General features: G+C 39.1%; 1 protein-coding gene and 1 long non-coding RNA gene across 6 annotated transcripts in view; one reads left to right on the forward strand and one right to left on the reverse strand.

Annotated features, from left to right (window-relative positions):
* LPGAT1 (lysophosphatidylglycerol acyltransferase 1) overlaps positions 1–6,072 on the forward strand; it is a 66,134-nt gene extending 60,062 nt beyond the window's left edge. For all 4 annotated transcript variants that reach the window (XM_066993727.1, XM_066993729.1, XM_066993730.1 and 1 more), the window contains one exon: positions 1,899–6,072. In XM_066993727.1, coding sequence (XP_066849828.1) covers positions 1,899–2,050 — 152 coding nt within the window. In that variant the 3' untranslated portion in view covers positions 2,051–6,072. The remainder of the gene's footprint in view (positions 1–1,898) is intronic.
* The window catches only part of LOC106031531 (uncharacterized), a 37,321-nt gene that overhangs the window by 4,674 nt on the left and 16,243 nt on the right, over positions 1–16,404 (reverse strand). The window lies entirely within an intron of this gene.

The following is a 16,404-nucleotide window of genomic DNA, read 5'->3' on the forward strand; positions in this document are numbered from 1 at the left end:
AGGTACATTTTACAAATTTCATTTATGAAATTAAAACTATTTACAGTAAATGTCTGTAGGTATGAACAACACAAATATTCCTAGCAGTTAATGGAAAACTTATATTGGCAATTGCATGATTTCTCTTGAGTGGGATAACCTTGAATAAAGCAGTTACACAAATGGGATTACTTAGCACTTGGAGACTAGTTTTAAAACAAAAAACACTGGAAACGAATAATTGTATACTGAAGACATCACACTCCTTGTTCATTCTGATCATAAGCCAACTGATCTGATGTAACTAAAAAAAGTAAGCAATGTCATCCTACAGGGCAGCAGGAGGGTATTTTCAGTAGTGGTACAGAAATACTTTTTCCACTGTACCAGATCTGAAACCTCATCTGGAAATTCTGCATATAGATCTGTCAAGAAACATGAGTTGAACCGGGAAGAGGGGAAGGTAATAGGTGCTAAGATGACAGAGGGGAAGGAGGAGTTGTTTCTGGGAAGGACAACTGAAAGTGCTCGTCTAGCAAAGTGAAGGATCGTTTTCCCTGTAAGACACAAGTTGGCTTGGGAGAGGAGGAAGGGGAAGAGGCAGTTGCTGTCAGGTCTGAGGAGCAAGGAGTTATTTAAACCAAAGGTCAGTGTTGGTACAGAAAAACAGATGAGCCATGGAAGAAGAAATGTAGTGTAGAGTGGGCAAATAAGAGATCAGCAGTGAGAATTACTGGTGAATAAACGGTGTGGCAAATCTGCCCATGTGTGAAAATATGTGTCAATGAGAGGAGGATGGGACTCATCAAGATTTTTTTAAATGTGAGATCATTCATACAAAAAGAAAAGCTTTGTCTTAAGTACTTGATTGCCATTCCTCCAATGACTGCAAATGTGAAGCACAGAGATAAGTTGCTGATGGTATCTAATTGCCCAAATTGTGTGGTTTCTAAGATTCAAAATTGACGATGCTGTATCTGTTCTGTTTGAATCATTCATCTCTTGTTCTTCTCTGAGTAGCTGGGACTCTATAATGCTGTAGCAAGAACATCTTCATCTAGTATATTTAGTTTTTGTATCCACTGTAAATAATTAACCAAAAAAAAGTGGTTCATATCATCTAGGTTTTGTGCATCTCAGCAACATGTAACACAAATAATTTAATATACAGAAGTAAATATATGCAAACAGTGTGCTTATGATCATAAAGTTCTGGTGTATTTGGACACAGTTTAGTGTTGTAAGTCATAAAAAGTCAAAATAGGGAAAAATGTATTTTTAAATTGTCAGCTGTAACTCCTGCCAATCTTTCTCATACAAACAGACATCTCAAAAGTTATTTCTAGAAAACAGAGTAGCAAATCAGAGCACTTCCTTAGTCTATGTGACCTGACTGGCTAATGAATGTTCAAACAACATATAAAAATTATTGTAAGGGGAAAAAAAAGTATATATACATATTATATATATATGTGGTTTTGTGTATATCTTCATATTCAAGAGGAAATTTGAGAGTTTAGTTGCTCACAGTATACCAAATCATTACCAAACAGCTGCGAAGCTTTACGCAGCATCCATTCAGTTTGATCATATGGACACTAACGCAACTATAAAAATAACCCAGAAGACTTTAGTTGTCAGTCAGATCTCCTTGCAAAGGTTGAATACTGTCAAGATGGTTGCTTTTAAGGAAAGTTTAAGTTTATATCCAAATGAAATGCATGTTACTCTTAATAATAAAACTTATTTTATTTTCTCGAAGATGACTGGTAATAGTGGAGATTATTTTGAAAATGTACAGCATAATACAAAACTAACCAATACATTGTTGTGGGTCGGGTAGCAATGGTAAAGACTAATGCATTAAGCCTGTCATTCCTGCTGTGAAAGCATTACCTGTGTGTTCTTTTCTTTTTCAGGAGCTTTCCCTCCACTGCAGGGTCAAACAAAAGCTGTTTCTCGGGCGATGACCCTCAGTAATCTGTGGCTAGTTGGCATACAATCACTTGCATTTTTGTCAGGCGGTATGTGGTACTGCATCTTACAGTATTTTTATCATTGCCTATTTTAAAAGTCGAATGGGACCTGAGGACACAGTGGGAATCCAGGCTCTTGCAAATGAATATCATATTGTATGTGCAAATGTGAATATACAAGAGTAAAGGAAAATACTGGATGGACTCTTACCTCTCTCTGGGGAAATTTTAAACTCCACTGAAAGTGAAGATCAGTAACATAGTGACCTGATGATGTATTATTTTAAGAATTGTCTGTATTTTTAAAAAGTGTATACTCTCACCCACACTTAAGCAAATTCAGCATTTGGACAAAAGGTGCAATCGTACAACCACCGTAGAAGAATGTCTGCGACAAGAAAACTGTCACCGCAAGTATTTCTTGGCATTGTAGTTAGAGCTCAGAAAATTCAGCAACTTGTCTCTTCAGTAGTGTGTACAGCATTGGTGTGGTAGAGATTCCTCATTTGCACAAACTTGTACTTTATTGCAGCTCATTGTGCTGGAGTCTGAGATACTCTGCGGAGCTGATGGCGGTAACTTTGAGGCTACCCAGTCAGCAGCTGTTGTATTAGACACGTTGATCTAAAACCAGGACCCAAGCAAGGTTCAGCGTCAGGTGTGCTTTGTGAGGAATCAGTCCTCAAAAAAAGCATTGCAGCATCATAATGTGATTAAAAGTTACCCACATGTGATGAATCAGCCCATCCCTGCTGTGGTTTTACCATCAGCCATCCGAATTCTGTGTGCTACCAGTATCTCGTATTAGGAGGAAACTTGGAGAATATTAAAGTCTTAAAGTCACTTGGTCTGTTTCCCCGTTGTGTTCAGAATGCATCCCATTGATCATTATCACTTTTCAAAATGCACTTTTAAAGGTGAAAATACAGTGAAGGAAAGACACACATCTTAGGGAGTAGGAGAAAGCTTTATCTGTCATGCATTGGAAGCCAGAGCAATTCTAGCTGTTTCTGAAGGTCTGCTGGTGCTGCTGGTGATTTTTAGCCACCTTTGTATTTTGTATACTGCGGTCCCACCAAGGTGACCTTTGAGTGGTTTCTAGAGGCCTTTTTCTCCCTGCTAGTTGCAACAGTGCTAAATATACTTGTGGGAGAGTTTAAATAATTCAATGCCAACCATCTTAATGTTTTGCTAAGGAATAATAGAAGGAAAACTAGTTTCTTAAAAAGAAAAAAAAATAGGTATAATAGCTGTCATAAATTATAAAAAGATACTACTGCAAAAACAAAAGGTACGCAAAATATTCTGAGTAACTACATGGAGGGCAGTACTAATTAGCTCACCAGTGTGCTAGAAATCACGGTGGAAGAATGAGTTGAATTTAAAGGCAAGCTGGAACAGAAGTTCCAGTCCCGTTTTCAGATGTGTAATACAGGATACTTCTGAAAAGGTGTCTATGATGTACGGGCTTACTTCTGGCAGGTCTAGTTGGCATTGTGTTTATGTGATTATACACAGATTTGAAAGAGCTGTTCCTAAAATAAAATTAATCTCTCTAAATACTAGCAGGATAGCCAGAACTTCATACTCTAATTTTACTGAGAACATAGTAAGCCCTCAGTAGTTTTGGCTCTGAATCAGCAATATTGATCCCCCCCCTTCTCTCTCTCTCTCCTGCAACAGAAATCAGTAGGTGGTGTGCTGAATTTAAATAAATAAATAAATAATAAAATTTAAAGTGTTTCCTCTGGGGGTCAGGAAGAGGGGAGCGAAGAGCATACTAAAATGAGGCAATGCTGATTCTCCTGGTTTAATTGAAAGATTGTCAAATCTTGTCAAATATGCCACCTCTTATCTCTCCCCAAAAGCAGTAGTTTTATCCTAGTTGCAAAAAACTAGGATGGTTGCAAAATGCTAGACCATAGTAAGTTTCCCTGAACCCAGAGTCCCCTCATGGACTTAAAAGTACCTCTAGCTGAAAGACAAAGGACAGTGTTTGCCTACAGCTTAATATTTTATTTTATTTAAGGTGTCTCTAAATCCCACCTATTTACACCCAGTCACACACCTGAATTCTAGTGTAACATAAAATCCACTTAAAAAGAGTTAAAAAGCCCTGAAGAGGGAGGCAGACTTGGGAGTATACTTTTTTTTCCTGTTGCTCTTGCTAAAGTACAGCTGGCAAAATGAATGTATTTAATCTGCCGTTTTACAGGCAGGTGCTGAGGCAGCCGGTGCCATTACTGTGTAAGTGGTTATGTCTGCAGCACGTGGGCATAAGTAGACTCTCAAAACTGCAAAATGCAGATGGTGAGCTAATTATTTCTGTCCTCCACCAGGTGGTTTGATCAGAACCGCAGAGATGCCCATGATACAGCTGGTTTTATTTTGAGCTAGGACGGACTAGAGTGATATAAAAAGGGAAGTTTATATAAGCAGATTGCACAGCAGTAACTTGCATCAGGAGGTTCTTTATAGACCCAGTAAACTCCATGTAAGATCATACTGTTTTTTCAAATGCAGTTTTTTGTTGTTGTTTTTTTTTTCTTCCAGTGGATTACAGTCAATAGTGAGCGTTCACATGCTGCCTGAAGAAATTAGTAATGCGCAATAATGTTTCAGATAATCCTTTGATTTATCTGGTCCTGTGCATTTTCAGTTAGTTCCTTTATACTTCTTACTATTGCAAGACATTTGTTTGCAAGCACTGATTGTTGTTTTGATAGGGTGAGTACATAGTGTTAGGTCCTAGGCTTCTTTTCCTGCCTGCACTGGAAAATGTGAAGAGAGCCTGATGTTGTCTCTCTCTGCGGCTGAGTCACTGTAGATGACAGTGGAATGAAACTGTTGTTAACAAAACCCAAAGCACCCTCCCAGCACGAATTTGGATGCTACTTTGTTACAGAGAAGTTGTTCTATTAAGGGAAAAACATAAAATGTATACAATATCTGAGAGATTCTGTGCTAAAAATACCATGCTGGTGAAGACTGGAGCTTAGCAGGCTGGTTTGTAGAACATAAATTCCTGTTGGTTGCAGTTCGGTTCTGCCTGCTGGGAGTTGGCTGGTGGTGGAGTTGTAGCGAGCATTTTGCTGCAGCATCCGTGGGTTTCCTCTTCTGAAGAGCTCACGATGCATTTTATAAAAGTGATGTTAATGAACCGTACAGTTGATCACAAAATGGTTAATTACTGTATCTTTGAATTTGTATTAGGAGAAATATTATGGAAGAATGTATAAAGTGACAGGATGAGAAAGGTAAAGAGAAATAATTGTTGCGCGCACAAGCGAGAAGATAGTTAAGTTTATTGTGAATAAAGACGTTTCTCTGCTGGGGTTGCACACAACATTTGTAAGTTTCTATGTTTAATTTTTCATAAACAGGTTAAAAGTGAAACAATGCAAGTCCTAATAGTTTAGCTCTTTGAATCCCGTTATATGAAGAATATCTGCCCCTTCAAAAAGAGCAGTGTTTTTATTTCAGTGCCCTTTGAGTGTACCTTCCTTACAGATTCTCTTGTATTTTATGTATGGTTGTAGCAAGTATTTCAACAATGTCTCTTGCAGGAGGGACTTTTTTTTTTAAGTTGCTCTCATCAGATTTTGAGAAGAAAGATTGCAATTTACCTTGCTCACCAGAAAACTAAAAGCTTCCTTCTCCCTCTTACATGCTCAGCATCAAAAATAAGATGCATCTTACTGCATTAAGAATCCAGCAACCACTGTGGTACTGTTCATTATTCAGTTGTTTTGCAAATGATGTAATTGTTGTTTTTTTCCTGTCTGACATTGCCATAAAGTGCTGTTAACTTTTTCACTTGTTTGTACAAGTTAATACAGATATACCGATCACTGTGTGTGACAGGATTCAACTGCTCCACTTTGCCTTGTCATAAAATGTTGGGACCAAAGGTACTTAAAACTGGGATTTCCAAATCATGAGTCTGGGAATGGGTGCGTTCTGTGATAGTCAGCTGGAGGTTCGGTTGTTGATCTGATACAATCACACAAAGTAATTATACATCTGGGGTACTGTATTGTTTGGAAATAATGGAGCCATATGAAATAAAGGGTTATTTTGCAAAATTGCATATATGATAGCTTTTACACTTTTTTTTTTAAGAAAAGACAATTGGAAGAGCAAAATTGAAACCATACTCTGATTTTAAAAGTCTGCATACATTATGAACAGTTCTGAGCAACTTTATTTTTTCTGTGTAAAAACTGTAGACTACTTGGCTGTGATACAAACCAAGTCTTTAAAAGAATTCTATACATTTTAAAGCTAAATCTTTTATCATTGGATAATGAAGTAATCATACACTGAGCAACTGTCCTGTTAAAGTTAGTTCCTTTAAAGTTACTCTACAATATTGTTTGTTTTGTATGATAACAATTAGTTTTCTTGATACCATTTATTTTAGCCTCCAATTTTCTCCTTCCCTCCTGTGTTACTTGCATTTTGTTCTGTATGATAAAATGGATGCAGAAGCCTCTAGTGAGTCTCTGTGATTCTGCAAAGGGATGGTTGTGTTTGGATTTATTTTACTGAATTTATTTCATTGCATTTTTTACCAAGTCTTTCCAGCAGCCAAGATGTCTTTCACAAATGTAGAATACCAGAAGAAGCATTTCTCCACAGAGATTATTAGGTGTTTTTTCCCATTTTTTGTGTGTCGCAAAATAAAGTTGATTTTTTTTCAAGATTATTTCATGTGCTTCTAATCCTTAACAGCGGAGATGATTTTGTTTGAGGGTTGTATTTATTGTGGTTGTATCTAATAGATGCACAGTCTCCATTGTGCTTGCCATGAGCACTACAAATAGTAGGATAACACTTTAGTTCACCATACAGCCTGAGTGTTAATTTAAGTGATAATGTTGCTTGTAGAGCTCTCAGGAAGGATACAGAGAAATCCTTCTGTGCCAGAAGTGGTTTAAGGGGAGGAGCGGAGCAGTAGGGCAGAAGCAGCTTCTGCTGTCCTTGCCTGCTCAAGCACCTGCTGGAAACTTCTCCGGCACCAAGACCGCAGAGTTTCTGCGCAGGGCACTGCGTGGCAATGATTCCCCTTGAAGTCTGTGAGAGTTCAGGCAGCACCAACAGCAGGACCTGGGCCCCCATCATGCCTGGACTGCTGCCATCCAAGAAAGAAACGAATCCAACCTTTTTGTGAGCAAGGCTGTAATTGTTTTGTAGATGCATCTTTTTTTTTTTTTAACGGAGCAGTCTGCTTTTAAACAAGTTCAGCTAGGCAAAGCAATATAGAGCGGGACGGCACCCTTCGTTCTGTGGCCTGGGACAGCTCGCTAAGGATAGCTCTCAGAGTACCAAGAAAAGGAACTCCTTGGAGCACAGTAAGGCATCTCGTGAAACTGCGCAGTGGTTGTAGTTATGTCTACCTCTTTGTTTCCCTTCTGGGTTTCGTCCTGTTTTCCTGTGTGGTGTTTTTTGTGAGGGGTGGGGGGAATCGGGGAGGGAAAATTTGAAATCTAAATATAAGGCACTGGTGGGAGATCCACTGCTTACCAGCTGTGTTGTCATATTGAAAAAGCCATTGTTTTTAATTCCTGCCTAGTATGAAATGTTTTAAAAATCTTTCCTGCTGGAAAGAAAAATGTATTTTTAAAAAACATAAAAAATCCTTCTTTTGGCTATGAGAATGTCAGCTGTATGAGTTGTGACCATATCATGACATGCTGATCAGATATAAATAAATTTTTATCTCTCAGGACTCTATCTTGTATTTTTACTTTTCTGGTAACTGTCATGCGGGTTTTTGCTTGTTTTGTTTTTGAAAATATTCTTAATTTCAGCTGAGGCAGCAAATAAAAAGGTATGTGAATGTCATGTCACATGCGCGTACGCCTGTGTACAAAGAAACATCTCTTGCTGATCCTAAAATAAAATCACCATGTGGAATGTATTCAGAGGCTTGCCAGTTCACAGCAAAGGGGAATTGCTGCAATTAGCTTCCACTTCCAGGTGCTTTTCTCCCTCCTTCCCTTCCTGCCTCTCTCCTTCCCTTCCATCCTCTCTGAGAGCTTTGGCTCCTGTGAAATGGCGCACTTAGCCTGTCTGGCATGCAGAGTGTGCGCGCACCTTTCCAGCCGATTTAAAAGCAGCCACCTTCTTACACAGAGGGTGCAGTAACAGCTCTGGCTGTAGAGTGATGCTCGTGGGGTACAGCAGTGTGCCCTGTGGGTAAAAACGGGCAGCTGAGGTGGTCAGGTGTGTTACATCTGTAGTCACTTTATTATTTTTTTTAAATTTTGCGATCACAGTATCTCAATTTTCTGGCAATAAATAAATAAATAAAAAGTTTATATTAATTTCTTTGTATAGATAGACTTCATTAATACTTACATTTTCAATGCATCCTTAGATTCTCTGGGGAATAAGGAAAAGTTCTCTTTGGTTGTCCTTTCAAGTGTCAGACTGGTTTTGTACTAAGTTAAGTGGCTGGTTTGATAAAAGACTGCATTTTGAAGAGAAATTTTCGATTTGCAGTTAACTAGTATAATGCTCTGCAGATCAGTGATATACAATATATCTTCATAAATGAGATTAAATGAACATTTTTTATTCTATCAATTTGTTGTTTATGAGGATAAGTCATTGAGTAGTCCAAATCACTTTGTAAAATGTGTGTTTGACAGTAAGCATCGTAACAGAGGCAAAAGGAAGGTTATATATCTAGCCACGAGAGATCGTGGAAGAGTTCATCAGGAAGAGGAGTCATCCCAGGAGGCAGTGACAGCAGAAAGAATGGAGACATTGGCAACCAATGACTGAATGCAAGTTTCCATTGTAAATAAATATAAATAAATAAAAGGGCAGACTTGGCTCTTCAGGTAGATAGGCCAAGTAGCAGCAGAGCGCGGTAGGATTTCTGTCTATGGCATTAATGGGACCATATGTTGAATATTGACTCAAAAGCAAGACAGAACAGAAAAGTTAATAAACCGTTTTTTCTGCCCTATCTGTTTTCCTTTCTGGACTAGGTATGGCTGGCAGGCTGACTTGAGATAAAACATGCTGCCCACTCCCTTAGAAAATTTGTCTCCTCCTCCTCGGGATGCTCGCTGTTCCTTGCAGCTGTCTCTTTGCTGAAACTGCATGCTCCCTGCTCTGAGCAGTGGCTCTCTAACTTGTCTGCTTGCCACACCCTGGGGCCTTCTGAAGTTTTCTTTCCTTTTGCCCCAGTCTTGGTTTTAAGGAAGAATCACTCATTCCTCTTCATCCACTGGCTCCCCCTTCAGGAGACTCTATCAAACGAGGTTAGAGGCTGAAACTTCAGATTCAGATGCGAAGGTGTAAACGCTGCTGCCTAACTCCCGTCTGTCACATCCTCACCTCCCACCACCGTATCCAGACAGCTGACCTGGTTCCCTCTCCTTGCACACATCTCCTTTAGCGAGGTGAGGGTGATAGGTACAGCAGCACTGGGAAACCCCAAACCTGCCACTACTGTTCTCTAAGGTGAAGTCGCTGGGTTTTCTTTTCCCTACAGGCTTTTTATACCCTTGAGAACGCTGAAGCTGTTGGTTGGTTGTATTCACGTAGTTGTTGTATTTTTTGGTTGTTTCGTTGGGTTTGGTGGGTTTTGGTTTTGTTTGTGTTTTGTTTGTTTTTGTTTTTCCTGCTGCTGTTGTGTTCCTTCATCTCTGTGTTTCTCTTAAGCTGACACGTGGGGATTGTGCTTGTCAGCAAGTACCTGAAGTGGAGAAACCCATACCTAGCAGACTGGGACTGTCTCTCTGCACTTGTGGCTTGAAGTGCACACGGTCGTGGAGTTGTGCATCCTCTGAAAAAGGAAAGAGTGCTTTCCACTGGATGAGACAACTTCACTGCGGCAAACTTAAACTCGTGGAACAGAATTGTTGGCTCTGGGATTTGGTTTTATTTGTCCGCTATTTTTGACCAAGTCCTCCCTGACAACTGGTTAAAAAATAAAAAATAAAAAGTGGAACATTGTTGTATGTGCAGTGCTCTGCTCTGTTACACCACAACCAGTGAATTATGGGGTCTACACTTGACAAGCACAAATTCAGAGACTTCAGAGTTGAACCTCATAGGCTATAATTAGGGTGGGGCTGTTTTTCCAGGAAGTTTTGTAGTCAAAACTGATGACAAAATATTAATATTATTTTAATAGGCCAGTAGAGTCATTGCTTACAACTAAGTTCTATTTATTGCCCACAAGTCTGCAGTAATAGTTGCTGAAACAACATGGATTAACCAGTGCTGGATTAATCTCTGGCAAATAAATGTTCTCCTGCTTATTCCAATACTGAGTATTGATTCCTGTGTCACTTGAAGCAGATAGATTTTGTTTCTCCAACCATTGCCTTCCAGTAATACTAATGAGGTTTGGTATGTGCTTTGTGTTTACACTATAATTATTTAACCTTGAGAAAAGTAGTACGTTTTGTAGACAAGTAGGTATTTGCTAAAAGTGGACAGAAGAACACGCACGGGAGGACAGTCTCCAAAGGTTGCCTGTGACACCTATAGCCATGTGGCACATGCACAAGTTCTGTTGTCCAAGGTAGAGTTTAGCATTAGTCATTGAATACATTTTGGCTTTTTTTCCCTCCAAGAAGCTGAAATGAAATTGTACCAAAATCCAAAAAAGACCCCAGACAGCTAGTTAAAGCTACGAAGGTAATCTGGAAAAAGTTAGTGGAAGAACGAAGTCTAGCCTGTTTATTTTATCCCATGGAAAGTAAAATAAAATTGTATTATGTACAAGTCCTCTGTAGGTACTTTCACTCATGGACTACATAGTCTGAGAAGAAAAGCCATAAGGTGCAGCAGTTCTGTGCGGAAGAAGCTATCCTGACAGGTATGTATTCGGTTCTTCAGTCTTGAAGTTAAAACTGTCAACTTAAATATTTTACTACAGAGCTGAAATAGGAGTAGGTACTGTTTACCCTAATTACTACACCAGGAGGTTGTGACCTACATTATGCAGGTTACTAGACTAGACGTTATCATGATTAGTTTTTGGTCTGAAAGTCTATGGAACTTACTATTTTGCTTGTAACTAGATTATCAATTCTCTTTTAAGGCTTTTAAATTCATAGGATCACAGAATGGTTTGGGTTGGAAGGGACTTTAAAGCCCATCCAGTTCCAACCCCCTGCTATGGGCAGGGACACTTCCCACTAGATCAGGTTGCCCAGGGGCTCATCCAACCTGGCCTTGGACACCTCCAGGGATGGGGCATCCACAGCTTCTCTGGACAAATTCTCAACACAACAGGCTTACAATGACTCTGATCCTGCAGGAGATAGCAACAAATAAAATACTATTTTTTTCAGGCTATTCAATGATTTTTCATATTGGCACTATTGTAATGCCTTCATTCATTATGTAAACACAGCTCATAGCAGCTGCACGGTGAATCAGCCCCCAGATATGCCTGAGCCATTATCTGCTCACCAGGAATAGCCAGTGCTGGTGCCTCAGGGAAAATTGTAAGGATCCCTGGAGTAGACAAGTGTCAAATAACCTTGCTATATATAGGATTTTTCTTCCTAACCTTTCCATTAGAAGCTGGCTTGTGTCCTGGCCCACTGGAATTTATATCCCAATTTTGTTTTCTTTTTAGTTTGCCTCCTCACTGTCTGTTCTGTTTTGTAGTCCTGATACATTTTTGTGCTTGGGGAGGTTAATGAGTCCTGCAGGCCACTTACAGGCTCTTTCAAGAGTCCACTGTGTTTCATAAAAAGCTTCATTAGATCTAAGTGTTCTGTCTTTGCATTGGTTATTCCTTCCCTCTTGTGTTAATGAGCAGTTTAAAAAATAAAAAATCCCCAATTTGTTTTTTCTTTCTGTTTACCTTTCCTAGGTTTATATACCTCTGTCAAGTCTACAATGACTGGGATTACTCTGAGCCAACTATTTAAACTTCTGCTCTCATTCCTGTAGCTTTATCACCTGCACAGTTAACCTCCTTCTGCTTGTTATTATAACATTCAGAGAAGTGATCGTCCTGTCAGTGTAATTCATTTAAATATTAATTTAAATACATCTTGATGGCAAGGTTAGATTTATTAATGGATTTACCATTAGCGATATCCTGACTCCAGTGAAACATATATAAATCAAACAGTAAATACGTTAGCAGCTACTACTAGCTACTAATAGACTACTGCCAACGGTTCTTTATCCCCTGCACAGAAATACACATTTAGCTTCCTTGCATAAGGAAGAATCCTAAAAAGATAAAATGGTTCCATAAGGTAGTTTTTAAGCAATCAGAGAATTTAAGAGTATTTACTTCCTTCATCCTAATCTTTGTCTATGTAAAAAAAAAATAAAAAATAAAAAAAAAACCTTTAACAAACCGCTCAAGGTTAATTCTAAGCTTCTGCTTGCATCCCCCTGAAATCTTTGAGGCACGAGCTGATGTTTATAGAAACCAATGCGCAGCTACCCTGAATACCCTAAATCGGTCACTGACTGAGCAATAGTCCTGGCTCTCTAAAGCATCTATGAAATTTGGTCTCTGATTTTTATGTGGCCATTTAATTTACTATATGAAAATAAATCCAAAATATTCAGCTAAGCCAAAGAGTGAAAATGTGGAAAAAAATTCTTATTACTATGCAAAAAGTTATTGACACTTGTTTTCTGGCTTGCATGTCTCTCTCTAGCACTTTGTTGTGTAAGGAGGTATTATATATGCTGCGTACGGTAGTTCAGGCAGCACAGCAAACCTGAGTGTATTAAGGGTAGATATCACAAGGTCAGAAGTGCCAATTGCACTGATTAGTGCAATCCTGACTAAGAACAGTTACATGACTTTATTTTTAATGCGTACAAGGATTATGGGAATTTAGATGGAACAATAACCTATTTTTATCTTGTATTTTGTAAGCTCAGAAGATGAGTCAGAAATAAGCTGTATACTAAGAAAGGCGAGAGCCACAGCTAAATGAACAAAACTGCAGAAGCAAAAAATTCTTTGCTTTGCAGCACTGTATGAGTAGTAGGAAACCTTGAGGTTATAGCAATAACCCTTACTTGGTACTGGAAGTACATATTATGATGACAAAATGCAGTGTGGTGCCTACCTAGGAAATTTAGTGCAAGATTATTTTAAAAATGCTTCAGCATCTGCAAGTCAGGAGGAAAAAGAAAATACATTTTGCTAACAGATATACTTGTTCCTTCTAATTGCTGCATTACTTCCTGTAGAAGGTAAAGAAGGCTAAAAGTACTAAAAAAAAAAAAAAAAAGGAACTGTAGAGAATTGCTGCTTTTCAACAGTCCAGTCTTTCATGCACATCACAATCTAGCAAAAGGGGTATCAGCTTAAAGCTTTAGCTTCTTCAGCGATTCTTTAGAGACAGCTCATAGTTGTAAATAAGGTTGTAAGGATGCTCAGTCTGTAAGTTATTCAATTGCATTGCAATTACTGTACGTGGTACTAATTAAAGAATGCTCTAAGGCAGCACCACATAGCAGTTTGACAGACTACAGGCTCAAAGTGAATTAGAACAAGCCCATACAATAAGGCTCCTGTTGTTACACCTGACAATTGAATAGGTTGTGCTATGACTTGGAGTTCATTTCTGGCTCCTTGTAATGTGTCCTATCATGCTTCAGGTTGCATTGACCTTAATTATGATTCTTGTTAAACTAACTATAGTCACAATAGCAGCGTTGTGCTTTTGTGAGAGGGCTAAATGTTGTTCATCTGAAATCCTTTAACACCCATATCTTCCAGAATCAGGACTGAAGATACGTCCTGTTATTGTGATGATGGTTGTTACATAGGACTAGACTAAGAGACAGCAGTAAGTGTGCTTGTGGACTGAATCAGGCCCTGATTTCAGTTGGTGTGAATACACCAGGCTGAGAACGAAGGCAGCAGGAGCTGGCTGATGACACTTGCCAGACCTAACCACACTGGTGGAAGAGGTTACCACCCACAGAGTTGGAGGGAACTTCCTCTGGTGTCCTGATTAAATCCAGGTGGGCTCATGAAACAACACCTTGATATGATGGTTTAACCACTTTTTCACCTAACTCTGCTCAGGTCTTGGCCACACGACAATTAAAATGCCAGTAGTCTTGTTCATACCTGTGCTCCCATCGCCACTGACACTGGTAGAATTGTGCCAAAAATCAGCAGAAGAAAAGTGCAGAGAAGAAAATCTAAGCAGACTACAGGACAGGGGTCTGGAGTGCTCACTGATGTGGTTAACAAGGTTATGGGACAAGTACTCAATATTCACTTTTATCAGGTTTGTGGCCCATTCAGAAGCAAATTTAATGTTCTGCCCTGCCCTCTTTTGAACTGTTCCTTGCTAGGGGGCCTATAGTGTTCGTAGTACAATTTGTCTCTTGCTGCCTTTTACCCTTTTCTGATAGAAGCACCTTACTTCTAGCTTGTTCTTTCCACAAATCTGAAGAAAAATAATTACTTGACTGAAGCAGCTAATTTGAATGTAAGAGATAGGAAACAGCTTTGTAGAAATAATTATGTACAAGCATGCAGTGGTTTAGTTAGATTGGCTCAAGCATGTGTAAGTACTCATCTTCTGCTCTGAAACATATCTTAAGCTGTTTCTGGTAAGTCCCCAGCCGCACTAGCTATATTGCTGTCAGTAGTACATCTTTGCTGGAACCAGTGCTACTGAACAGGACTGCAGGCAGACCAGTTTCTCCTTCTTCTTTCCTGCATTTATCACTGCAGAAGTAACACCATGATTTAAGAGCTTTTATAATGGTATAATAGCCTGTTCTATATATTAACATTTGAAAACAGCATAAGGAAACAGAGATGTTCTCGTTCTTCCTTTCAGAGGGAATGAGAAAAAATGTCTTAAATTGTCTTAAGACATGTCACCTGCTCCTTGGACCCATTTTCATGGGGGTGTCTGTCTGTTCATCTCTCTGATGCACGATGTTAAGAGGAACATTGATTCCTATGAGTGCATGCCTCTTGTTGACTAATGCATACCAGTAGATACTGTGGATGAAGCACCGTTATGTAATTGTGCTTGTTGCAGGCATTGAACCTCTCATGGCATAACAGATCCTGTATTAAAGACAGAAGCAGCTTTATCCTAAGTATTATTGCTCATGTGAATAGACCTAAACAGGAGCAGATGTACTGCAACTACATGAAATGTTATGTCACTATGATGTTAATAATTTTCAGTTAAAAAAAAATAAAAAAAAGTTTAATTTCTTTATAGAGAAAAAAATAGATCTTTGAGTTCTGAACATTTTGTAGTTTAACATCTGTGACGTTATAAAGTCAGTACTAGATAATTGTAAGACGTACATTAAGCAACATATTTTGACCTTGACTACTCTGACCTCAATTATTCAACCCTTCCAGTTATTATAAAAGGGGTCAGGTCCTCTGATGTCTACTAATTACAATTATAAATAAAAACGTTCCAAATTTATCTGAAACCTCAAAGCATATTTAGTATACCTTCAGAGAGAGAGAGAGAGAGAGAGAGAGAGAGAGAGAGCGGGCAAAAATTTGAAGGTGGGGGACCGTGGGAGGAAAGGCCTAATTCATCAGAATACTATAGATTTTGACAGTGAAATCTTGGAGACTGTTTCAAATATGTAAAGCAATACACAAAGCCTTTGGACTGTCATTGGGAGAGATTTAGAAGCCATACCCCTCTGGCCTACCAAGTGACTTTGCCTCACTGTGCTTTCATTTTCTGCGCTGAATAATCCTGACAAAAAATTTATGTCCACTCAAACCAACCGATTGCTTCCTGCCAGCACAATTTTCAGAGCTAGCTTGTGGAGAGATTAAACAGCAGAATCCGTGATTCTGGCTGAAGTGAAGCTGCAGAGGTTAGGTAACAGGTCGGCGTTTCTCCTGGGATGTGACCAACTTGCCTTTCACCTCAGAAACGCAGGACTAAGGACACCATTTCAGGTGAGGATTAAAATGGGGCCCTACACTCTGTAGGATGTCTTCTGGGCCTCCTCTCTCCATGTTGCACGTCCCATGTCCCCGTACACTGTGTCCCCAGGTCTTCTGGACAACGATACCTCAGGCTCACTAAACATTACATGTTTTTGTGCTTTAACTACCATTGCAGCACCCCAGTACTAATATTGCAATATTGATCTAGGTATGTTCTGGATACTTATGGTATACCCATGAAATACCTTCATGAGAGAATGGGAGAGGATTTTTTTTTTTTTATTTCCAAGTCTTTTTTTTTAATGTTTAACCTTTTTATCTTCTTGAATACTGTCTAATGTTCCCTACGTAGAGGCAGATTTCTCCCTAGAAATAAGGAGGAATTTTGCAAAACCACATCTTTTCAGAAAGGTATTTCTTTTCTGTTTGGAAACATCCTCAGGAATGCCTTCTGTGCAAAACACAAATACTGGAGGACACTGCTATTTTTTACAAGTAGTTTAATCACAGACAGCTAAAGCAGCAATCTTCACC

This window comes from Anser cygnoides, chromosome 3 (assembly GCF_040182565.1).
Source record: "Anser cygnoides isolate HZ-2024a breed goose chromosome 3, Taihu_goose_T2T_genome, whole genome shotgun sequence".
Lineage (NCBI taxonomy): Eukaryota > Metazoa > Chordata > Aves > Anseriformes > Anatidae > Anser > Anser cygnoides.